Source organism: Heteronotia binoei, chromosome 1 (assembly GCF_032191835.1).
Source record: "Heteronotia binoei isolate CCM8104 ecotype False Entrance Well chromosome 1, APGP_CSIRO_Hbin_v1, whole genome shotgun sequence".
NCBI classification, from domain to species: domain Eukaryota; kingdom Metazoa; phylum Chordata; class Lepidosauria; order Squamata; family Gekkonidae; genus Heteronotia; species Heteronotia binoei.
In genome coordinates this window covers 70,889,863-70,914,590 of record NC_083223.1, presented here as the reverse complement: position 1 = coordinate 70,914,590, position 24,728 = coordinate 70,889,863, and the positions used below count along the sequence as shown (strand labels likewise).

Genomic DNA, 24,728 nt, shown 5'->3' with positions numbered 1-24,728 from the left:
GAAGGAGTAAGACCAACTATATGTGTATCAGGTTCTCTGACTTCCCAGCTTTCACTTTTTAAATAGAGATATAAAGGGGTAGTGACTAACTTTTAAAAATGAAAGCTGGGTATTCAGAGAACCTGATATATATGGGTCCCTGGAATTTTGACCCACCCCCCACCCCCCGTTCAGGCGCAGCGTGATTGTATCAAGATTATTTTAATTGTTTTTTACTAGTACACAAATAGCCCAGTCTCATCAGATTTCAGAAGCTAAGCAGGGTCAGCTTTTTTTGTTGGGAGACCTCCAAGGAAGTCCAGGGTCACTACACAGAGGCAAGCTATGACAAACTACCTGTGAATGTCTGTTGCCTTGAAATCCCTATCAAGTTGCCATGAATTGGCTGCAGCTTGACAAAACTTTCAAACACCATCAGTACACATGAGGGTTATTATGCATCAGTCAAATGCTGTGCAAAAAAGGGATCTTGACTCAGTTTTATGAACGGGACATACCACAGTTGCATTTCTGCAGCAAGGCCCACATGGGCATCAGTGGTAATATAAAGCAGAACTGAAGGCTGTTACAAATTGTGCATGATACAATTCCTGGGACAGTTTTAGGAATTTTCCCAGTTAAACTCGAATTAAAGAGGTGTGAAGCACAACCTAGCAAGAAACTGCAGATCACTAAAGCAAAGGGACAAGGAAAATCCATTTATTTCTGCTTAGGACGATTGTGCCTTCTTTTCTTACCTTTTAAGACCAGGAGAGAAAGCATGTGGAACTACCTTAGCGCCACTGTTAGAAAGCAGTACAGCTGTGCTATCCTTGCAATGTATCTTGGCTTTAAAGGACATTAACAGCCCCATCTCTTTCTCTACTTCTGATCTCTTCAAAAGACCTTTGTATGTCAACAGTTGTCTCAGATGGCATCGGGAAAAGACACAGTTCATGTTATTTATTTATTTTTTGTGAACTTGCATTCTATTAATTAAATGTAGTGTAACAAGCAAAGTGTTTGAAACTACAAGATCACAGGCTATATTGTACATCTATAAATGTTGTATGACACGGAGCCATAAATAGAGTGTGAGTTGTAATTGAAAGTCTTGGGAACATTAACTTTTAAATGATGCACAATATGAAGAATTCAATTTGTGTAGACAGTCAGTGTCTGAGTATACTAGTGAGTAATACTCAAAGTAAATGGCTACATTTATTCATGAATAGTCCCACTGAAGTCAGTATTCATAGTGCTGTTTCAGGAATGCAACTGCATTTAAATACTACATGGAAAATACTACAATATATTATTGTAGTAACATCTTGTTACATCTTATGCACTACTGACTACAGCATTCTGACATATATTCTTGAGTAACAGAAAGTTGAATTTTCATTCTAGATTCCAGGCAGTATCCTAATATTTGTATGAGGAAGGTACACAGAATTTTCCATGTCCCTTTCCTTTAAATCTTCCTGTTCCCCTGGAATGATAATTCCTGGGAGTGCAGGATTTGTGCAAAAGAATAGCCATGAAGGTCAATAAATTGGACTAAGGGGATGAAATTGACCTCTTTCCTCGGCAGAGTTGTCTGCAGAAGAGGAAGGAGGAACAATTTCAGGTCTTTGTACTCCTTACTCACTCCAGTCCCCCTAACCCACATGGCTGTTCTTTCCCACAATCCTAGGAATCACCTTTCCAGGGGCTGGATGGGACTGCAAAGGCAGAGAGGAATACAGGAAAATGAGGCATTCTACGCACAGAATTGTAGGTTACTGCCCGCTGTAATTTATAGATTACAGCAGTAATCTGCAGTCTTTTCAGATTTGAGATTCATTTTAACCTGCACCCTGAAATGTGTGATGCCTTTTTAAATATTTAACTATCTTGACCACATAAAAACAAGGAGAGGGGTTTTGTACTTTTGATATTTGGGAGGAAGGGAGACTTTTGACATTATGCATTGGCTGAAATTCTCTCTTCTACACAACTGAGGATGAACTTGGTTTCTCCTATTTGATTACTTTTGCCATTTTACACATTACACCAGCCTTTACAATGACTGCCAATTTGTTTCCCAATTCAGTTCAAGGTCCTGATGCTTATCTTCAAAGTCCATTAAGTATGTGCATGCACTAAAAAGATTTCCTCTTCCCATATGAACCTGCATAGCAGCTCTGCTCATCCAAGCAGGACTTTCTGTTGGTCTCTAGTTGCATATTAATAAGATCTACCATTGCTTAATCTTGAACTTTCACTGTAGAAGCCCTGATGTTATGGAACAGCCTTCTGGGGAGTCAGGAAAGCACATTTCCTTATTGTTCTATGAAAAGGTGTATGGCTAAATACTTTAAGGGGGCATTTTAGGACATTGAATTGTTTTGAGATTGGGTGGTCTTTTTGTTTTCTGGTTTTGAGTGCTTATAGTTTTAATTTTTTTTGTCATTGTAACTGTGGTTTCAATTTCATTGTCAGCCACTTTAAATCCTTTGTTAAGGAGAAAAGTAGAATGGAATCTTTCAAAAATATTCCATTTTCTTTTGTTCCAGAACTTCTGACTGTGATGCATTAAATTCTTCCTAAAGACTGGTTCTAAAATTAATGGCCATGCAAAGTTTGTCACAGCGTTTGGTTTCTTCAAAGGATATATATCTTTCCCCATTCTATGTTATGGATGCACACATGTTCAAGGGTGACACAAAGCAAATGCATAATTGCATCAAGATTCTTTTTTGCAAAATGTTTTACTAATATGCGTATTGTATTGGTATACCACCATTGTATACCACTGAATAAGAAGAATCTTTTACAACTATGTGTTCAGTCACACCAAGATTGTGTTTTTGCACTGATTTATCAATGTACATGTTCACAGGTTAACATGAAGGATGGGAGATGCAATTGAACTAAAAGAACTGAAGGCCACAGCACATACACCATTTTCTGGAGAGGGGGGGGCAGAGTACAGATTTCCTAATGTTTGATTTCTCTTTGCAGCCCAGGTAGTCCAGTGCCAAAATCTATGGAGAAACTGAGATGAAAGCTTGGGATCATCCACAAGCAATTTTTAAAGGAAAAGGAACTTTGCCTTCTTTACACTCTTTTTTCTAATTCACTCTCTCCTTCTCCCCCCATGTCATTCTGCTTTTTAATAAACACCCTAAACAAGAAGAAGAAACAGAGATGAGATCTTGGACTGCTCCTGACCAACCAACAAAAGACTATTGGATTAGCATGTGGTGTATGCATCAAAACTTTTTAGGGAGTTTCCCTAAAATTTTGACATAAAACTGTTTTTTTTTTAATAGCACAGATCCAGGACTTCTTTTCTATTGGAGATGGCAATTCTGAAGCTTATATAAATTGAAGAGAATTAGTTAACACTGTTCATGGCCCTAAAGTAGGGTGCTTCTCCCCCCCCCCCCGGTGGAACAGAATTCTGGAACCTCTTTGTGGAAACAAAATTCTGGGGAAAAAATGTTTAAAAGTTCATGAGAGGCACCCGTGTGTTTCTCCTTCATTTCCCTCTTCTGGCACTCCTTTTTCTAGAAAAAAAGCCCTGCCCTGAACCATCAAAAATCAGTAATGACTAAATTCCATTGACAATAGACTGACTTATTTATTTCACTTATATTCCACCCTATCCCATAGTGGCATTTAATTGGTCGTAGCTATTATGTTCCACAAGTTCATTGGAGCATGCAGCTGATCCAACACACGTTTAGTCAAAAGTATTTCAATGAATTTAGTGGGTTCGGCTATTAAATATGTAGGCTTTAAGATTGTGGCTTTGGGGTCAAAACAGTCAAGATTCTGGAAATCCCATGAACAGGTTTCCCAGTACATTGTTTAATGTTACTCAAAGCTATAGGAACCACCAATTTGGGTCAGTAGGGCAAACTGTAACTCCTGGGGATGCCATTCACATGTGGAAAAAATAAATAAAAACAAGCCCTCCCCTTTCTTGTATCCACCTCCCAGGTTGTCCTCCGCAACCTTTTGCACAACTGCCATTTAAAACAAAACACTGGAGATCCATTCATTGATCTCCAAGAATCATTTCAGGCTTGTTCCTTAGACAAGGACAATTGTATGTGGAGTGCAGCTGATATTTATAGAATGATGCCCTTAATAGGAATTTGGGCACACAACAATAATTGTTGTCGACTATAAAGAAATCTTAACATTCAAGTAAAATGTATAAATTATCACTTTTAATTATTTCTGGCTCCACTAAAAAGAGATCCCGCCAATGCTGTGAAAACGTTGTGTTCCTAAACAAACCTAATCCCTGAAAAGCCAAGGAATAAAACAATTACGAGAAACAAGTTATCTTTAGTCTATTTAGGCTTTAACACATGGCTGTTGACAACCCTGTGAGCTTCAGCACTGTAACCCAATCCTCTCTTTTAGATTTGTTATATTTTATTTTTAGATGTAATCACTTCCCTCCAGTAAATGGCTGTTATACCAGAAGCTCTGCAGAAGCAAAAACTGGAAAGGAGCATTGCTATTAGCAGAAGGTTAGGCAGGCTGCTGCAAGCAGAACCAGTGTAATCTGCCATTCTGCAACATCTTTTTTCAGCCTTGCCATTTCCTTAATTAATACAATATTAGCTAATTAAATGAATTCATTCCCCAGGCTCAGTCAGGATGCTGAGCAGAAAGCAAACTTTACTTCTTTCTTCACAGCAACCCACACATGTGATCTTCCTCTTTCTTTTGCATAAACAGGGCCTTTTTTGAGCAGGAACGCAGGAACGCAGGAACGCAGGCCTTTTTTGAGCAGGAACAAGAATGCAGTTCCAGCTGGCTTGGCATCAGTGGGTATAGCCTAATATGCAAATGAATTCCTGCTGGGCTTTTTCTACAAAAAAGCCCTGTGTTGAAACAATGGTGACATCTGTGAGGTGTGGCCTAATATGCAAATGAGTTCCTGTTGGGCTTTTTCTACCAAAGAAGCCCTGTGCATAAGTAATTGCTTCCATATTTCAAATATATGCTACTTTAAAAATCAAGGTTAACTGGCAGGTTTCTGTGGAGTTCCAAGCATCCTAGAGTCAGTTTGCTGTAGTGGTTAAGAGCAATGGACTTTAATCTGGACAATTGAGTTTGATTTCCCACTCCTCAACACGCAGCCAGCTGAGTGACCTTGGGTCAGTCACAGCTCTCTCAAAAACAGTTCTCTCAGAGCTAGGGTTGCCAATCCCCAGGTGGGGGCAGGGGTTTCCCCGATTTGGAGGCCCTCCCCCCGCTTCAGGGTCGTCAGAAAGCGGGGGGAGGGGAGGGAAATGTCTGCTGGGAACTCTGTTATTCCCTCTGAAGTTTTATTCCCATAGCAAATAATGGAGAATTTGATCCACGGGTATCTGGGGCTCTGGGGGGGGCTGTTTTTTGAGGTAGAGGCACCAAATTTTCACTATAGCATCTAGTGCCTCTCCCCAAAATACCCCCCCAAGTTTCAAAAAGATTGGACCAGGGGGTCCAATTCTATGAACCCCAAAAGAAGGTGCCCCTATCCTTCATTACTTCCTATGGAAGGAAGGCATTGAAAAGGTGTGCGGTCCCTTTAAATGTGAGGGCCAGAACTCCCTTTGGAGTTCAGTTATGCTTGTCACAGCCTTGATCTTGGTTCCACCCCAATGTCTCCTGGCTCCACCCCCAAAGTCCCCAGATATTTCTTAAATTGGACTTGGCAACCCTACTCAGAGCTCTCTCAGCCTCACCTACCTCACAGGGCATCTGTTGTGGGGAGAGGAAGGGAAAGAGATTGTAAACCACTATGAGACTCTGAGTGAAGAGCAAGATATAAATCCAATCTCCTCCTCCTCTTGTTCTTCCTTTCAATTCACTTAGAACATCACAAATAATTTGTACGGGTTCCAGTCCAGAACAGCTGTAGACCCACAGGGAAGTGAACTCAGCAAAAAAAAAAAAATTATCTAGAGTAGGTAATGTGGGAGTGGCATGAGAGAAAAACAAGGCCTAAACAGTGTTATACCCTTCTAAACCCATGGATGACTTCAGTGGACTCAGAAGGATATGTCTTCTTAGGACTGCATTGAAAGAGAAAAAAGAGCAAGTGGATAATAAAAATCATTTGAATGGGTAGGAGTGGAGTCAAAAGGGCAATCCATGATGCAGTGATGTTTGTTGAATAGTGGGCAAAAGATATTTAAAACAAACAAACACAAAAAACACCTCGATGAGCAGTGATACAGCTCTCGTGTTTTACCAATTTATTGATAGCATATGGTTACAGAACTTAATTTCCCTTCGTTGCTTCAATACTAACCCATATGACTTTTCAATCCCCCCTCCCTCCAATATAGACTTCCCCGAGGTTTTAGATTCTAATTCAATACTAAAGATACATCTGACTAATCAAAATTCGTTATATATATATTTCCCCCCCATTCTTGCTTCTTCGTTTTTTTCCCCCCCCATTATTACTAAAAAATTGTCCAATGTCTTCTTACATTCGACTCTTTCTCTATGTATTCTTTAAACTTCCTCCACTCTTTTTTAAATATCTCCAAATCATAGTCTCTTAATGTTCTAGTTAATTTATCCATTTCACTCCACGATAGAACTTTCATAGTCGTGATACAGCTCTCTTTTATGTCCACCACAACTATTTCTCCCGGTATAAGTAACTGACTTTTCTCCTAGTTTTATGCTGAACTGGGTGTGTGTGTGTGTGTGGGGGGGGGAATTACTTTTCCAAGTTGCATCCTCTGCAGTGTGGCTATAAGACGTATATGTTTTAAGGCTTACATTAGTGTGGATGACACAAACTGGGAGATATCAACATTGTTTTATAATTTTTTCAATATCACCAGTGATGGTCAACATTCTTTATTTCTGACCTTCAGGAAGGTATGCTTGTATATTACCAATTGTCTGGGTTCTTTGATAGGAATCTTCTGAAATGGACAATGGGAGCAATCGTAAGCAAGTTTATGTAGATATAAGTCCCATGTTATTCAGTGAGGCTTACTATCAGCAAAGTGTCCTTGAGACTGCAGCCATGATCAGATCCACCTCTTCAATGACCTAAGTAAGGATATTTTTCTTCCAGAACTCTGTAACTTCACACCTTTAAAGGGCAAGGGAAGGATACTATAAATTCATTAGGTAGTTTACCTTCCCTTTCTGTAAGGAGCTGAGATCAGCAAGCTTGTGGAGCTTTTGTTGGTTTATGAGTTTAGGAAAAAAAACCTCTAATGCAAAGTCTGCTTACTCAGAATTCTCACTTCATTACAGCACAACTGTCATCCATCATTTTATGAGTACTCCAAGATTTCATGGAGACTCTACTTAAGTTTGAGGTCCTGGGGGTTTTTTTGGGGGAAGGGGGAATTTAGCTGCTTTGAGCCCTTTGAGAATAAAGAGGATATGAAAAAAATAAAACTATATATATATATACACACACATATATCAACAAATGTCACCCATCTGAGCTAAATCAGCTAATGGCAGATGAACTGCTACAGGATTTGATCCTTCTCTATCACATAGTGAGTCCCACCAAACTAGATCACTTGTCAGAACTCTAGACATAAATTCAAACTTTGACCTATCCCTAGAAAGCATCAGATCAATATTTCATAAAATACTACTATAATTTCTGTAATCACAAAAAGTGATTAATTTCTGAGGAGATGACAACTGTTGGGACAGGTCCAATCAAGAGAGAGATGGAGCAAAAGGAGGGGAAATGTGGGAAATTTTAATTTTTGGAGAGAGAGAGATGACAATAGAAAAATATATCCTATGCAGGAGGAGGACCACAAAGCTGAAAAATTATAGAGGATAGAAATGATATGTGACAAGCCTAATTTATCATTTATTTTTGTGCTTCTTCCAGGCTTTAATTTTTTTTAAAAAATGTACATATTGTATTCTTTTATTAGTTATATTTTTATCTCACCCTTCCTCCAAGAAGCTTGAGGCAGTATACATGGTACCCTCCAACCATTTTCTCCTCACATGCATTTGATTAAGGCTGCTCCTAAGCACGCTTGCCGACTTGAAAGTCAGCCTCATTTGTTTCAGCTGACCTCACTTCTAAAGAAGTGTGCTTGTGATCGCAGTTTAAAGCTTGTGGTGCAAGGCTTATAGAACCAATGAACATAGGACTACAGTTGTAACTGTGCTCAGTTTCCAAACCCTGGGTTGGGTTCTTTCTGGATGTGTAACTTAAGAAAATGAGGAAGTATCAGTGGCAGCACAACATAACTGTAGACGATTACAAGTTCATTCCAAATGTAGCCTCCTCTGTGTGGTCAGGAAATGGAAATATTGCTCTTAGACACCTTGGGTGGAAACATCTTTTAATAGAGAAGTTTAATTAAACACTTCCCAGATTAGAAACTTTATGCAGTTTCCACAGGTCTGTTAGGGTCTCTGTATGCTTCACAGCAGTATGGTATTTTGTAAGCAATTGTATCAGTCCATGAAAAGTAACAGAATACCCCTTGATGGGCGGCTGTACTGCTGGCTGAATAAGCCTCCTTTGGCCTTGTGCTTTCCATAGCATTATGCTGTTTGTTCAACACTCTGCATCAACATCACTGTGACATGCTAAAAGTACATACCTGTATTGTCAGTGACTGCCATACAATGAGAGAGAGGGAAATAAAGGATTGCCAACCAAAGCCAAATTATGAAAAATCCAATTGCCTTCATCTCCTCTCGAACACATGTGAACAAGTGGCCAGAAATCTGAAACAAAAAGTAAAAGACACCATCCTTTGACTCACTTTTGTCAGGCCAGAGAGGTGCAGTTTGGCAGGCACACAAAAATCAATTGAAATCAGTGCGTCCATCTGCACTGTCCATATGCATTGTGGGGAACAGGTAAAGGGGGAACACACCATACCTGTTCACCCATCCAGCATGCTGGCCGTTTCTACTCATTGACATACCTGTTACTTGGCACACACAAACTTCATATATACATCTGCAGTCCTGCATCTACTGGCTCATGCTAAGCAGAGTTATCTACTTCTAAGTTGTTGAAGTCAAAGACTAGAGGAGATGTAACTGTGCACTGCTCATCTAGTGTTTTGCTGCTTGTACAGAGCCTATGTGTGCCAAACTGGATAATACATTTGGATGTCCTCTGGAGAAGGCAGATAAATGTGGCTGGTGTTCTAAGAGGGTGAGGATGGAAGGTACACTCCCCTGCCTTCCTGCTTCCCACTATGGGTGCAGTTGGCTTATTGTCTGCATCTGGGAACTTAACTCTGCATAGATTTGCAGCTTTCATCTTTTTCTTTTTTCTTTTTTTTACATGGGAAGACCAGAAGAGCAGCATCTCTTGCATCTGTTATAACAAAATCTGAGCATTTTCTTCAGAATGTTCATCTGTAATTATATTTTTGGGGTCATTTCATTTTTAATGAGATTTTGTTTTTGCTGTCTAGGAGAGAATAATATTTTTGTTGAAGAGCATTGTAGTCAAATGACAGCTGTAAATGTTTTCAAATCCGACATGTTTTGGCTCTGTTTGAATTCTATAACTGTGTTAACTTTACTTTTTCAATTCAATTCAATTGGCATAAAAACTTTACTTTTTGTGCATACCAGTAATATTTAACTGTATTTTATTCTCTTTTTTTCACTCCTTAAATTGTATCCCTCAGCCACAATAATGAGATTGTTTAAAAAAGAGAGAGAATAATCAGTCATTTACAATGTATGTCATATAAAATTTATAAGCTAATTTTAAACTTATAAGAAAGCAATGAATGGTATTTGTCTGCCACTGTTTTTAGATTAATGAGTAATAGCTTTTTGACCATGTTAAGTCACATATTTTGGCCACAAAGCCACTCAATTATAATTTGTTAGTAATAGCTGATTTACATTTTTATTTTTGCTATATAGTCTTTGATACTTTGAGCTAACCGGGATGCAATCACTATGGGTAGGATGACTTATAGTTATGTTAAACTGAGAAATGTATCATATATCTATCTGGAGAAAAAAGGGCAACCTTTTTACCCCTTATAAAATATGCAAATGTGTAGGGCAGCCTATTTTGAATGCACAAAAACTTCAGTGTATCTACCAAAATACTCAAGGATTTCTTCTAAAGCAATCACAGTGAACAGGGAAGTCAGATTTTAGCAAAATATAGTAAAAACACCAAAATAATATATCTTTTCCCCCCAATACGACTGTAACATGAAAATGGTCTTAGTATTTAAAAGATACACAGCTGTGGTTCCTGATCCAGTGATGCCATCACTGTTCACATGAATTTTGCCTTTATAAGGTCAACAGCCTTAAATTAAAAGGGTTACATTTGGAAGGCAGATGAACTAGAATGAAAACAGTCTAGTCCAGGCAAAGCTAAAATATACTTTTCAACTGGATGCAATGGAATTCAAAAGCCTGTCCCTAAATGCCACTGGCATTCACTAGTTTCATGCTCAGACATTGGGAGAACACTTTCAAACATTGCACTAAAAGTATCTTCAAGCCTGTTTGCACCCTGTTTAAGCAGGGAAGTCAGATTTTAGCAAAATATAGTAAAAAACACCAAAATAATATCTTTTCCCCCCAATATGACTGTAACATGAAAATGGTTTTCTTTTTTTTCTGGAAAAAGAGGTGCCAGAACTCTCAAAACAGAAATGAAGGAGAAACAGATGGTGTCCATCATGAACATTTTTTTTAAAAGGATTTTGTTTCCACAAAGAGGTTCCAGAACTCCTTTCTGCCATATTCCCCCAGAAAAAAGCACCATGTTTAAGTAAAAGTGTACAGTCAATGTAGCATAGAAAATGCAAGTAGGGTTGCCAGCTCTGGGTTGGGAAATTCCTGGAGATTTGGGGGTGGAACCTGAGGAGGAAGCTCGCCAGGGGGTAATGCCATAAAGTCCACTCTCCAAAGCAACCATTTCATCCTGGGAAACTGATTTCTGTCATTTGGAGGTAGGGGTTGCCAGCCAATGGCTGCGGAGTTGGGGGCAGAGACATGGAGTAGAGCACCATCAACATAATATCATGGTGTCACTTTGGGGGAAACTTGAAAGTGATATTACACTGCTCTAGAAATTGCTGGAAGCTTCTGGGGTTTCTATGGAGTTTCTGGCAATTCCTTGAGTTTTCCACAGAAGTGATGTCAGGCCGACAGTATTTTTTAAAATTAATTTTCTCCTGCTGGCTGATTGTCTGTGGAGAGCAAGGGATTGCCAGCAGGCGGTCTCCCTTTACATTGGGAGACCCGGGAACCCTATCTGGAAATCAGATGTAATTCTTGGAGATCTCCAGGCTGTACTTAGCGGTTGGCAACCCAAAGTGCAAAATAGCCATTTTTAAAGCTGAATTTACATTCTAGCTCAAATGACTATATTGGAAGAAGAGAAACGGGAAATGCAAACCCATTGAAAAATGTTTTAAGATTTGTTCTATTTCTTTATTACCTTTTTAAATTTCAGTACAGGAAATAAATATGCTATTGGTGTAGCCTTATGAGAAAATGTATTCCAGTTTCATTCATGAGGCTAAACTAATGCTGACTCTCTAACACTGCAGTCCTAAACAGATTAGCATCGTAAATCCATTGAAGCCAGTGGATTTAGAAGGGTGTACCTCTGTTTCAGATCACTGCACTAAAAGAGTACCTGCTTTAGAAGGTGATTTTATTAGGGTCCCCATGTATTTCTACCTCCTTCACAGCACTACTGCTTTGAGAAAAGGTTGGTAAAATTCCACTCGGACATTTGTAGATATGACTAACTAGTAAAGTTGTACAGTGAACAAAAGTTTGCACGTAATGTAGTCAAAGTGAATATAAGAACTGAGCGGAGAACTGAAGATGTGTTGCCACATAGAGCCAAACTATATGTTATACTGACAGATTCACAACTGATCTCCAAGCATTTTTGTTTTGATGGGAGGTTGCCAATTTCCCCCTATCGTGTGATGTCTTTTTGGCATTATCATTCATTGAAGGTCCATGCAGCACCTGGCTGAACATATGTGTTCATTCTGCAGCTGCTTTGCCTATAGTGATTCCAGGAAACTTGATCTTTCAGCATTGCCAAACGTGAACCAATATTGACAGTGGCACAGGGACATCAAACTCACAATAGCAATCTCCATGTGGCCATCCACCTCCAGGTGGCTGCAGAAGTTCTTTAAATGGTTGAAAGAGAAGACAGTGGGGAGACTTTTATGTGTTTCTACTTTTGTTCTGGGGGGAGGGGAATCACACAATACCCACTATCTGATAAGCATCTGGGTACAAAAGAGGGACATGCTTAATTCACTATCTGAGTAGAAATAATGACCACTATGCAGTACATGGCTCTACAATGCTTACTTTCTAAAATGGAAGGAACTAGAACTCTCACCTGATGGATATCATGGTGTGCAGCGTTCAGGTCCCTCCAGCTAAATGGCATTGGATGTGACTGTGTGGTTATTCACCATGGGAGGGAAGTAATTCTGTGCAAGCACTGAGGAACTCTTCAATAGCCAACTACTTTGGGGCAGAGCTCCTGTATGTTTAATAGGTACCTATCAAGCCAAAATTCAGCAGTGCTGTTAAGAGTGCAGATGCTCTGGCAGGCATCTGGTAATTCCCTGCTTTCCTCTTGGGTGTAGCTCAAGACTTTACTCCAGCACTCAGGTTAGTCTTTGTCTCCTGTCTGCTGCCCTTCCACTTCAAGACTTCCACTTCATCAGCTCAGTCTTTGTAAAGTCAGGCTTTGAGCTCAGTCATGATGTTTGATCCAATCAGATGCCATTGTTAGAGTGCTGAATTAGGATCTGGGAGGTCCAAAGTCCCAATTGCCATGAAATGTGAGTGATCTTGGGGTAGCCACTCAGCCTAATCTACCTCACAAGGTTTCTGTGGGGGTACGATGAAGGAAGAGAGTCTTGTGTACACGGGTTTGAATTCCTTGGAGAAAGGGTGGTGTTAAAGTGTATTAATAAATGAATAAAATAAATCCTTAACTGCTTGGGAAAAGAGAGGCCCTCTTCCATGACCTGACTGCATTCCAGAGTTAAGGATACCAACTTCCAGGTAGGGCCTGGAGACTTCCCAGAATTATAACCGATTTCCAGACTACAGAGATCAGGTTCCTTGGAGAAAATGGCTCCTTTGGAGAGTGGACTGTATGGCATTAGACCCTGCTATGGTCTGTCCCCTTCCTCAGGCTCTGCCCCCAGATCTCCAGAAATTTCCTAACCTGGAGTTGGCAACCCTACCCAAAGTATCCTAGTAGTTAAGAGTGATAAGACAGTTATAATACCAAGAGAAATACTAGCAAGTTAAAGACTATTGATCCTACAGACTGATTCAGGTGGGTAGCCATGTTGATCTGAAGCAGGGGTGGCCAAACTGTGGCTCAGGAGCCACATGTGGCTCTTTTCATACATATTTTGTGGCTCTCAAAGCCCCCACTGCCCCATCAACCAGCTTGGAGAAGGCATTTCTCTCTTTTAAATCACTTCTCCAAGCCAAGCCAACTAGTTGCTTTCTTTCCACATCTTCCTCCCTCCTTCCTCCCCCAGGTATTTGCCTTCCTTACACCTTCCCTCCTTTCTTTCATGTCTTGTGGGTCTCAAACATCTGATGTTCGTGTCTTGTGGCTCTCAAATGTCTGACATGTATTCTATGTGGCTCTTATGTTAAGCAAGTTTGGCCACCCTGGTCTGAAGCAACAGAACAAAGTTTGAGTCCAGTGGCACCATTAAGACCAACAAAGTAAAATTCTGGGTATCAGCTTCTGTGTACATGCATGCTTCTTCAGGTACTTTCCCAGAATTAAACTTTGTTGGTCTTAAAGGTGCCATTGGACTCAAACTTTGATCCTATAGACTGAAAGCCACTTTAGTCCATCCATACACATAACCAATTTTGTCATGCAACACTGTGTAGGCTTCTCAAACAGATGTGAGTTAAAGGTTTGGATCTGGGCCATGGTGTGCATGGAGAAGGAGCTTCCCTTTTCTCCCATGCCATTTTTTCAACTGAAAAAATCTTGTGTGCATGTGCTATTTTGCCTATTGGGAGAACTCATGTGTATCCCTGGGAACATGTCAGTTTCCCCTGTGGGTCAAATAGCACCCCTCCCCCACAGAACCATTCCAGATTGGGAGGGCAGCACAAACTCACATGTGCTGTGGTTCTGATCTGAATTGGGTACTGCACACATGGGAATGGAGAATCTGCAACTTACTTTAGACATACAGAATGGGGAGCCCAGACCCAAGCTGCATACTCTGTAACCAATGTTTCCTCTAAGCCGAATTAGTGTGAGCTAGCTCACAGTATTTTAGCCTACAGCTCACACATTTTTGTCTTAGCTAAGGAAAAATGGCCCCAGAGCAAACTAATTTATGCAGTTGCTCACAACTTTAATGCCAATAGCTCACAAAGTAGAATTTTTGCTCACAAGACTCCACAGCTTAGAGGGAACATTGTCAGTAACATGGGACTCAACCACCAGCCATCCAAGTGATGGCCAGTAACATTTCCTAGACATTTATGTGTTTCCTCTCAACCTTCACAAGGCACTCATTCATTCCAAGACATTGCTAGATGCCTAGCCCAGCCCATGAACATATTGCCCTATGTGCCTGAATGCAGCTCCTGTAAGAATCATCTGCCCAGGGAAGAATTACCTGCAGAAATGGGATCTTCATACATTACCTATCTTATGAAAAAAGAACTATCTCTTATCTGTATAAACATGCAAGTCTCCACGCAATGAACAGTCTTGTGAGGTCAGCCTAGGAAAGTTTCCACTGGAAAGGGCACCACCTTGTCATTAGTATTTAATGACACACACATGTTTAACAGATAACACTGTTGCTACCATTTATCTCTCTGTCAGGAAATGTTTTATCCACTAAACACCATCCAGTTAGAGCTGCAGGAACAAGGCCTGTAAAAATGGTGGCAATTCTGGCCACTGATCACATCAGGAGCCTGAAGCCACTGCTGCTTGTTGGGACTGCTTCTCCACACAGAACCTTGCTATTTCTATTTTAAGCCATTCACATCCTGATCAACACCCAACACCTTTTCCATTGGGAAACTACATCCTCTGATGCCCTCATCAGGGCCATTTGAATGTCACAAAGAAAACATGTGGTCCTAATTCAAGGTGGCTTCTTTCATAAACTTACCATATCAAAGGGTCTCCCAAAGTTGGGGCAACTCTACGCATGCAGGCACAAGTGTGATGTGACTACAGAGTGAGAATCCCACAGATTTACATAGTTAACAGGGGAAGGGGGGTGTTAGATAACACAGGAAGAATGAAAAAGGGAGAAAGAGTGAATAGGAGGGTGTGACACCTTTTAATTTTTTACCTATTCAAGTCAGGCCTTAAGCAGAATTTAACCGCAGTGAGAGCAACTATGAAATGGAAGAAGGGGTTTAACACTGATTTTCCTTAGAAGTTTGCTTTGTTTCAAAAGGGCAGCCTTGGAAGATATCATGAGAGCTAGCAACACAAGCAAAATCTTTCTGCCACCTCTCACAATGGGATTCCATGCACCTTCCCCCAGAAGACAAAGATATCAGTCTTAGCAACATCTGCAACCCACATATTTACCATGGATGGAGATGTATGAGATACGTAGTTGGAAGTTATGAGATGAGATGGAAAGTAGAATTATGAAAGCATGTCGTCTGCAAAGTGGTACTTAAGTCTTTAAAAGTGCGTTCCCCTCTCCTTAGTAAACAAGAAACAAGGAGCATGGTACAATCAATACAATCATCTCCAAATGCTATTAATTTTAATGGAACAGTTTAGCATGTAAGATAGGGCTGTGGCTCAGTGGTAGAGCATCTGCTTTGCATGCAGAAGGCCCCAGGTTCAATCCCCAGCATATCCAGTTAAAAAGATCAGGAAACAGGTGATGTAAATCAGGAAACATCTGATTGAGACCCTGGAGATCTGCTGCCCATCTCCGTAGACAGTACTGACAATGATGGAGACCAATGATCTGATTTACTATAAGGCAGTTTCATAGATTCACATGCTTAGAATATCTCCGAAGCTTCCCTATACTGAATCAGACCATTGTTCCATCAAGGTTGGCATTGTCTTTGCCGGCTGGCAGTGGCTCTCCAAGGTCTTGGGCGGAAGTCTTTCATAATACCTGCCACCTGATTCTTTTAACTGGAGATGCTGGGGATTGAACCTGGGATGTTCTAGATGCAAAACAGATGCCGTACCAATGAGCCCCATTCCTATCTTGCACTTAGTTACAGCCCCTCAATATAATAGGATGCATAAGCATCCAAGACATTTATGACAATATGCATTACAGTAGTATAGCAAAAGCTTTAAGCACTCAGAAATCATGTAAAATCAGGTAGATAGGAAACAATCAGATTGTAAATGAGAATTCCATTAGCATCTTTAATTCTGAGGTGGAGAAAATGACACATTTTTAAAGGGCAATAGTCTCTCATCTTGCTTAGATGTGTGCCTAGCAGGTGAAATAATTCTCTTGGCCCAGACTATAAGAACTCCAGTAACAACAGAACTAAATACTTATAATAGCAAAGGAGAGAGGGTGAGTTTTATCTGGTAATCTGCAGAAGTGCTCTAGTCCCTCATGGGAAATACAACCCTTTAGAATCTCCTGCATCTCAGTCAGACTTTCTTTTCTTTCACCAGATGCCCTTGTTCATAGATACATTTCAAGATAATGGACCTACACTGCTAGGCAGACCAATACAATGCATATGCACTGCATATACAATTATGGGTATTTCTTTAGATCCATAGACTTTGAGCAAAAAAACCCCCCAAAACCACAAGCATAAGAGCACTATGCTGGTCTGTAGACATTTGAAGACTTGTCTCTTAAAACTGTTCTTTCCGCCTTAAGAACAGTGCTTGTATTTAAAACAAGTATATTTGAACAAGCAGTGACCTATTCTCCCAGCACACAGCTACACAAGCTATACAAGACAGAAGCATACATAGATCAACATATGATGTATCACACAATTTAGAGAGGGTTCCCGTTAACTCTGGCAAAACCAGAGAAAACAAGCCAGCCAAGCAAACAATCCTGTAGGTATACACTGGGTGTAAATCAGCTGGTCGCAAGAGAGAGGATCTTACCTTCAACGCTGTGTGTTAAGTTCTCCCAGAAGCACAGTAAATGCTTGTCATACAGCTGCTGTGGTTGCTGAAGAGTTGCTGAAGTGAGTCTCTAAAGAGTGGGAGAAGGGGATGCAGCTCTGTCCTTATTAGTCGCAGAGTGTGACCCTCCCACTCAGCAAGCACAGAATACAACTGCTAAGACAGGACAGCCCCCAGCTCCGGCACCAGGTTTGGGGGCTTTGGGGGGTTGTTGTTGCAAAAGCACACACTTAATAAGTTGCAAATCTGGTAATAATATTAAACGGGTTAGGTATGGCTTGCAAAAAGCTGTGTCACCGATAAGACTGCCTGGGGTTTTAACTGCATGAATGAAAGGGTGTCTGGTTTCAGCACGCTGACTCTGAAGTACTGTACATGATACTAGCATAACAGCAGGGGAGTCAATTCCCCCCCCCACCCCCACCCCCGCATGTTAAGTGTAGCCACATCTCATTAATTTTATATAGTTTATCATAAATTTAAAATCAACCAACCATGGGAATGTGCCTATTTATGGCACCGATGCTGCAGAGAACAGTGGCGGGCTGGGGTTTGGTTTGCCTTTTTAAGCCCCATCATATAAAGACAGGGTGTTCTTACACGGCCGCTCTCATCTGTCTGTGATAAAACTGCATGACACTCAGCCTTCCTGCTAATTCTTCCTTGAATATGCTAAACTGTGCTTGCTTGGGCCCTCCGAGTGCTCTTGTGACAGCTCCAAGTATCGCCTTTAAGCATTTAACTAGAGGATAAAAGGAGAGCGAGAGAAAGCAAATGACTGCGGCATATAGTCAGGAAGAAGAAAGGGCAGGATCTTAACATGCCTCATTAGTATTTACTTATTTAAGTAACAATTTCCCTGAACCCCATCCAGTGCTTTTCTAAAAATCTTGCTTCCACAACCAAATATCAACAGTTAACCCTTCTCTCTGCTGTTGGTTACACTGGCTTACTCTCTTTGCTGTTTGCGTCCTCCTGTTTCGGTTAAGGTTTATTTTCTTCTTCTTCTTTGTCTTCTTCTTCTTCGTCTTTGTATTCTTCATCTTCATTGCTTATGTTAATTGTAAAGAGACACATACACTGATAGCATTATATAAACAGGGATTTTTTTTAAGCAGGAACGCATCGGAACCAGTTTTGGCTGGCTTGGTGTCAGGGGGTGTGGCTAATATGCAAATGAGTTCCTGCTGGGCTTTTTCAACAAAACAAAAGCCTTGTATATAAGCAACACCATCTGAAGGATCACTCTGCATGTCTGCCCATATATGAACCCATTGACATGCATAGGCCTGGCCTTTGAAGGAGGCCCTCCTCTGTGTTTTACCCCAGTTTGAATTATGGTGGGTAGTCCTTTGGTACAGGGCCTTCTTGACAATGGTGCCTTACTTCAGGCCTCTCTGGCCATGGAAGGAGCCAATCAGATTTCCCTGCTGTCCTACAGATTAAGACTTCTTAGTTCTACTATGCCACCAGCCTTGGTCATTAATCTAGAAATCCATATGGAGTTCAGTGAAGTCAAAATGAGGCTGAATGAAAGAGAGGGTACCTACTTCTCTAACAGTTCTTAGTTATTGGGAAGGCTGCTTAACTCCCTTCTGCTGCAAACGGTTGGATTGGTCCTATCTCTACAAAGAAATGCAGACCAGAGGGATTTTACCATTCTTTCCAATACAGCCATTGATTTTCTTGTTGAAATCTAAAAAGTTTACACAATTATATAGCCCCAGACATGTAAGATCACTAATCTTAGCTCAGCACAGATGGGCTAACTCCAGCTCTTTCATGGAGATGAATGGGTTTTCCTATTGCTGTTATTTGTTGTTTCCCAAACTGATTCTGCCCTGCATATAATGGCTTCTGAATTTTGGTTTAACTAGGAGAATTTCTAAAATTGGAGCATGCAACTTTAGCAGCAGCTTTCAGCTCCTTTGTATTTTTGCCCTGTTGGTTATTGATATGTGCATTAGCATTGATAGATCGCTGCAAAAAAGCAACTTTTATATAAATGTATGTATAATGAAATTAAGGGTGATTACAAATTGGCACTTTGGGCTGACTCAGAGATGCCTCAGAAATTGACTAGAAAAACACAAACATTTGCCACCCATCCCCATCCCGTACTCATCCCATCCTCTGGTGTCCTGAGAGCAGCTCAAAAAGCTATCGCTTTCAAAGTGGTAGCAAATTTTTGAGCCACATGCCTGTTGCCTCGTCAGTGTCTGGAAGTGGAAGGGTGCAAGTGAGGTGCCTTGGGGGTGTGAAACCACCAAGCCACCCCAAGCCGCATCTGCCTTTTTTTTTTCCCAAAAAAAAACCTTTTACAAGTGCATGTGTGCATTTATTTATTTTTATTTATATCCTGTCCTCCCCGCCAAAGCAGGCTCAGCGTGGCTTACATATTCATGTATGGACAAGAAACACATGAAACATAAAATACAATTAAAATATAAAACCATAAAAATTATTAAAAACATTTGAGGTGCTATTGATCTTAGATGGTAATCTGTTTAATAAAATGGATGGCTGCCTATTCTGTTTTGTATTAAGTTTGGCTATTCTGCTGTTCCAGCTGGATGTTGTATATAAAACAGCTCTTAGGGTCATGCTAGAGGTGGTCTAGATGTTCCAAAGTCTGTTGTAGCCTGTGATCTAATTGACAAAATGCTTGGTGGAAGAGCACCATCTTGCAGGCCCTGCGGAACTGTGTGAGCTCTCGCAGGGCCCTAACCTCTTCAGGGAGCTTGTTCAACCAGCTCGGCGCTACTACATAGAAGGCCCTGGCTCTGGTCACCATAAGCCTGGCCTCTTTGAGGCCAGGGATTGAGAGCAGGTTTTGTGACCCTGACCGAAGTACTTTCTGGGGAACATGTGGGAAAGGCGTTCCCGAAGGTATACAGGTCCCTGGCTATATAGGGCTTTAAAGGTAAGCACCAGCACCTTGAAATAAACCCGGTATGTGATAGGCAGCCAGTGCAGCGCTTTCAGCACAGGTTGAATGTGCTCCCATAAGGGAAGACCCATTAACAGCCTGGATGCAGCATTCTGCACTAGTTGAAGCTTCCGGGTTTGAGACAAGAGCAGCCCCATGTAGAGAGCATTACAGTAATCCAGTCTCAAGGTGACCGTGGCATGGATCACTGTTGCCAAGTCATTGCATTCGAGGTAGGGGACCAACCGCCTTGTCTGTCGAAGGTGGTAAAAGGCTGAGTTGGCAGTGGCTGTCACCTGGGCCTCCATTGTTAAGGAGGAATCCAGGAATACCCTTAGGCTTTTAACCTTTGGCACCAATGCAAGAGGTGCTCCATCAAAAGTTGGTAATGAGACCTCGGCTCCCGGACTGCCATGACTTAGATACAGGACCTCTGTCTTCATCAGATTCAATTTCAGTCAACTCAACCTGAGCTTGTAGTGCCATGGTCAGATCTAACAGGGAGGAGTCAGACTGGCCACCCTTCAACAGATAGAGCTGGGTGTCATCTGCGTACTGATGGCATCCCAGCCCAAACCTCTGGGCAATCTGGGCAAGGGGGCGCATATAGATGTTGAACAACATTGGGGAGAAAACTGCCCCTTGTGGCACACCACATAAAAGTGGGTGCCATCGGGAGAGCTCCTCCCCTATCACCACCCTCTGTTCCCGACCCTGTAGAAAGGAGGAAAGCCACTGTAAGACCAACTCCTGTATCACAGTGTCGGCAAGGCAGTGGGTCATTAACTGATGGTTGACCATGTCAAACGCAGCTGACAGGTCTAGAAGCATCAGTACTGCCGAACCTCCTCTGTCCAGATACCTCTGGAGGTCATCCATGAGGGTGACCAGAACCATCTCCATCCCGTGACCCAGATGAAACCCGAATTGAAAAGCGTTAAGCATGCACATGGCCACTAAAATAGTATGGGAAGAAAACCCAAATTGAGTGATGGGAATGGTGCATGACAGCTGTCTGATCACACCTGTGTCACTGCATGGACAGGATGGGGATGATTTGCATGGGAGCATGTGGAGGGTTCAGGATGGTTCTTTTTGAGCTAGTCCAATTTGGAATGCCTCCCATCCACCCCTAAATGCCTGTCTGTTATCACCCTAAGAGTCTTTCAGGGGCAATGTTTTATGGGGGCACACATACATCCCTGCACAACAGTAAAATACCACCCCAAAAGAATCTTGATGTTCTGTGCATACAATCATATAAAGATTGCTTTTTTGCAGTGTTTTATCAATAGGTACATGTACACAGGTAATACAATAGGGCAAGAACATGAATGTACTGAAGGTTGCCACAAACAGTTCATGCCTTTTGTACAAACTGATTTCCAGGTGACAAAGATCAGTTTTCCTGGAGAAAATGGCCTCTTTAGAAGGTGGACTCGAAGGCATTATACTTCAATGAAGTCCCGTCCCTCCCCTCCAGAAAAGGACCACTTCCGCTTCAGAAAAAGAGTAGCTAATTTCAAACTCCAGACTGGGAAGTCATTCTGATGAGGTAAATTTCGGAAGCATTCCTAGTGTTTCCATAGTGTTCCACTTTTTGGGGTTGTAAGCCACAGACATAGACAAGAACCAAATACATGCATGCATTGAGAATAATGAAGCTCAATAATTTTAGGAGTACTGTTTGTGTATCTAATTCTTATTGGCAGTAACTAAATGCTGTGCCAGGAAAACATAAATTATTTGACCTGTGTACATTTTATAGACAGATCAAAGAATTTATATTTTCTTGGCCCTGAAAGAAACAAAAAGATTTGATTGCATCCAAAATCCTTTGTCTCTTTACCAACAATTTCTGCTACTTGTTATGAAAGGCAAAATATCTCTCTCTCTCTCTCTCTCTCTCTCTCTCTCTCATGTGTGTGTGTGTGTGTGTGTGTATGGAATTCTCACCAACAAATGAAAAAAAAAAAACAACCCCTGCTGGCTCTGTATAAGGTATAGTCTGAAGGCATTCAGCAGCTTTGCTGAAATTAAAAACATTTGGGTCTGGTCAAGGTCTGTACCGCAGGCCATCTGGGAAGCCCATATATGCCATTTTGAGTTTCTCCAAGACAGAGAAAAAACAGGATATAGATGTAACTAATATACACTAATAAATGTTATTGTAAAACAAATAAAAATCTACAATAAGGCACACCCATAAAGAATTAACAATTAAATTACTAAAGATGTAAAAACTAACAATAAAATTATCTTTGCTTACATTAAATGAGAAAACCTGTCAGAAGAGCTCATTGTTAAATGCCTCCAGAATCAGAGCCTGTCTGGGAGTAAAACGTTTCAAGCACAAGGATATTGTGACATAAGATAAGGGAATAAGCAGGGTTTATCTCCCCTCAACTGAACACTATTTTCACTTTAGAAATGGACAGACACATATACTAAGATGCTACTTCTAGGGTTATCTGCATCCAGTGGGGCCTGGAGATCTCCTGCTCACTTTTACAACTGATCTCCAGCTGGCAGAGATCAGCTCCCCTGGAGAAAATGGCTGCTTTGAAGGTTAGACACTATGGCATTGTACCATGCTGAGGCCCCTCCCCTCCCCAAATGCTGCTCTCTCCTGGATCCACCCCCAAAGTCTCCAGATATTTTCCAACACAGATCTGACATCTCTAGCTACTTCTACATATCATTTGTATCTGTTATCTGCTTTTTTGGGTTGCCAAACATGCTCTGTAAGTGAATATTTTAACTGCCCATTAAATGGGGCTGCGTTGTCCCATCTGCTTAAAATATGTGGTGGAAGGTTGCTTAGGTGAGGGTACAATCCTTGAGAATTCATCCCTTTGGAACTGTTTTCTATTGAAACAAATGAAAAAGAAAGGTGTAGGTAATGAAGAAATCAAATGTGTAATAATGATTACAATGAAAAGCTTTTTTAAAAGTGTTCATCCCTAGCTGTGATTACCCAGGACAGTAATCTAGGGTAGGGGAGTGGGGAATGGCTCACTGAAAATACTACTTCACTATGCAGTAACAGTGGAAAAGGCAAATCCAATGTTAAGAACTATTAAGAAAGGCATTGGTCATAAAACTGCCAGTACGATGATGTCACTATAAATCTGTGGGCTGGCTGCATTGGAATACTGCTAACAGTTCTGGTTACCCTATCTCAAAAAAAAAGTGATGTTGTAGCACTTGAAAAGATAGCAGGGGAAAACCCCAACTAAAATTATTAGGAGGCTGAAAAGTATTATTATTATTATTTATTCAATCTGACTGAATTTATTCAATCTGACTGAAGTCATCCTATCCCAGCTTGCCACTGTTTGTGAACCTTCATGAACTTTCCCATTTACTGAACTGGTTTGGCTTCATGAAGTATGATGGGAGGGCAGGGCCAGCTCTAGACCGTCTGGCATTCTAGGCAAGGCTAACTTCTAATGCCCCCTTCTGCACTGATAATGTCACTGAGTCACATGGGGAGGCACCCGATTTGGCACCCTTGGAAGGTCAGCGCCCTAGTTTGCCTAGTGGCAGGGCCAGCTCTGTATGTTTGTGGGGGGGGGGTCATTTTTAATGCCTCCCCATCTCTCCCCAAATCATGCCACAACAGTGGCACACCTCCAGAAGTGCTTTCCCGTCACTTGTGGAGGTAGGCTTGCCAATCCCAAGGTCCCAGCGGGGGGTCTCCCACTTTCCCAGGCTCCTTCACACTCCCAGTCAACTGGCCAGTGGGGGGAAGCCCCTTCCCCACAGCCACCATGTGCCTTTCCACCTCTGGAGGCTTCAGACTCCACTTGGAAAGGCTTCCTCTTGGGATGGTGTGTCTATGTCTTTAAAGCTGAATGGGGGTGGGGAAGCAGGCAGAACAACATTGCTGCTCCCAATGGCTGCGAAAGTAGCTCAGACCTTCCGCTGGTTGCACAATCTTTTCAGAGGTGTTTGCATAGGAAAGGTAAAGTTGAACCTTTGGTTGCTCTGTGTTACTTTGAAAAAGTTGGAAGTTCAGCAGCTCGTGAGTAGAGATGCCAATCCCCAGTTGGGAGCAGGCCCTCCCCCACTTCAGAGTCATCAGATACAGGGGGGGAGGGAAATGTCTGCTGGGCACTTCATTATGGAGATCGATTCCCACGGGGTATAATGGAGAATTGATCTGGGGGTATCTGGGGCTCTGGAGGGGCTGCTTTTTTAGGTAGAGGCATCACATTTTTAGCATAGCATCGGATGACTCTCCCCAAAATGCTTTCCAAGTTTCAAAACGATTGGACCAGGGGGTCCAATTCTATTAGCCCCAAAAGAAGGTGCCCCTATCCTTCATTATTTCTAATGGAGGGAAGGCATTTAAAAGGTGTGCGGTTCCCTTAAATGTGATGGCCAGAACTCCCTTTGGAGTTCAGTTGTGCTTGTCACAACTTTGCTTTTGGCTCCACCCCCAATGTTTCCTGGCTCCACCCCCAAAGTCCCCAGATATTTCTTGAATTGGACTTGGCAACCCTATGTGAAGGTATGCTGCCAAGGTGGCACGACTCCAGAGAGCAAAGGGGGGATTTTTAAATGCCCCCCTCTTCCCCGAGTTGTACTGTAGTGGCAGTGCAACTCCAGAATTGAAGGGAAGGCAATTTGCCTTCCCAAGGTGGCACAACTCTAGAGAGTGAAAAGGGG

At 41.6% G+C, this 24,728-nt stretch overlaps 1 protein-coding gene and 1 non-coding gene across 2 annotated transcripts in view; one reads left to right on the top strand and one right to left on the bottom strand.

Moving 5' to 3' along the window:
• The window catches only part of COL19A1 (collagen type XIX alpha 1 chain), a 348,383-nt gene extending 330,918 nt beyond the window's left edge, over nt 1–17,465 (bottom strand). Inside the window, exons 1-2 of the mRNA XM_060235557.1 lie at nt 17,105–17,465; nt 8,589–8,715 (exon numbers count right to left, since the gene is read on the bottom strand). Coding sequence (XP_060091540.1) covers nt 8,589–8,679 — 91 coding nt within the window. The 5' untranslated portion in view covers nt 8,680–8,715; nt 17,105–17,465. The remainder of the gene's footprint in view (nt 1–8,588; nt 8,716–17,104) is intronic.
• TRNAA-UGC (transfer RNA alanine (anticodon UGC)) lies at nt 15,792–15,860 on the top strand. Its single transcript has one exon. It is a non-coding gene; the product is annotated as a tRNA-Ala (tRNA).
• Nucleotides 17,466–24,728: the final 7,263 nt, after the last annotated feature.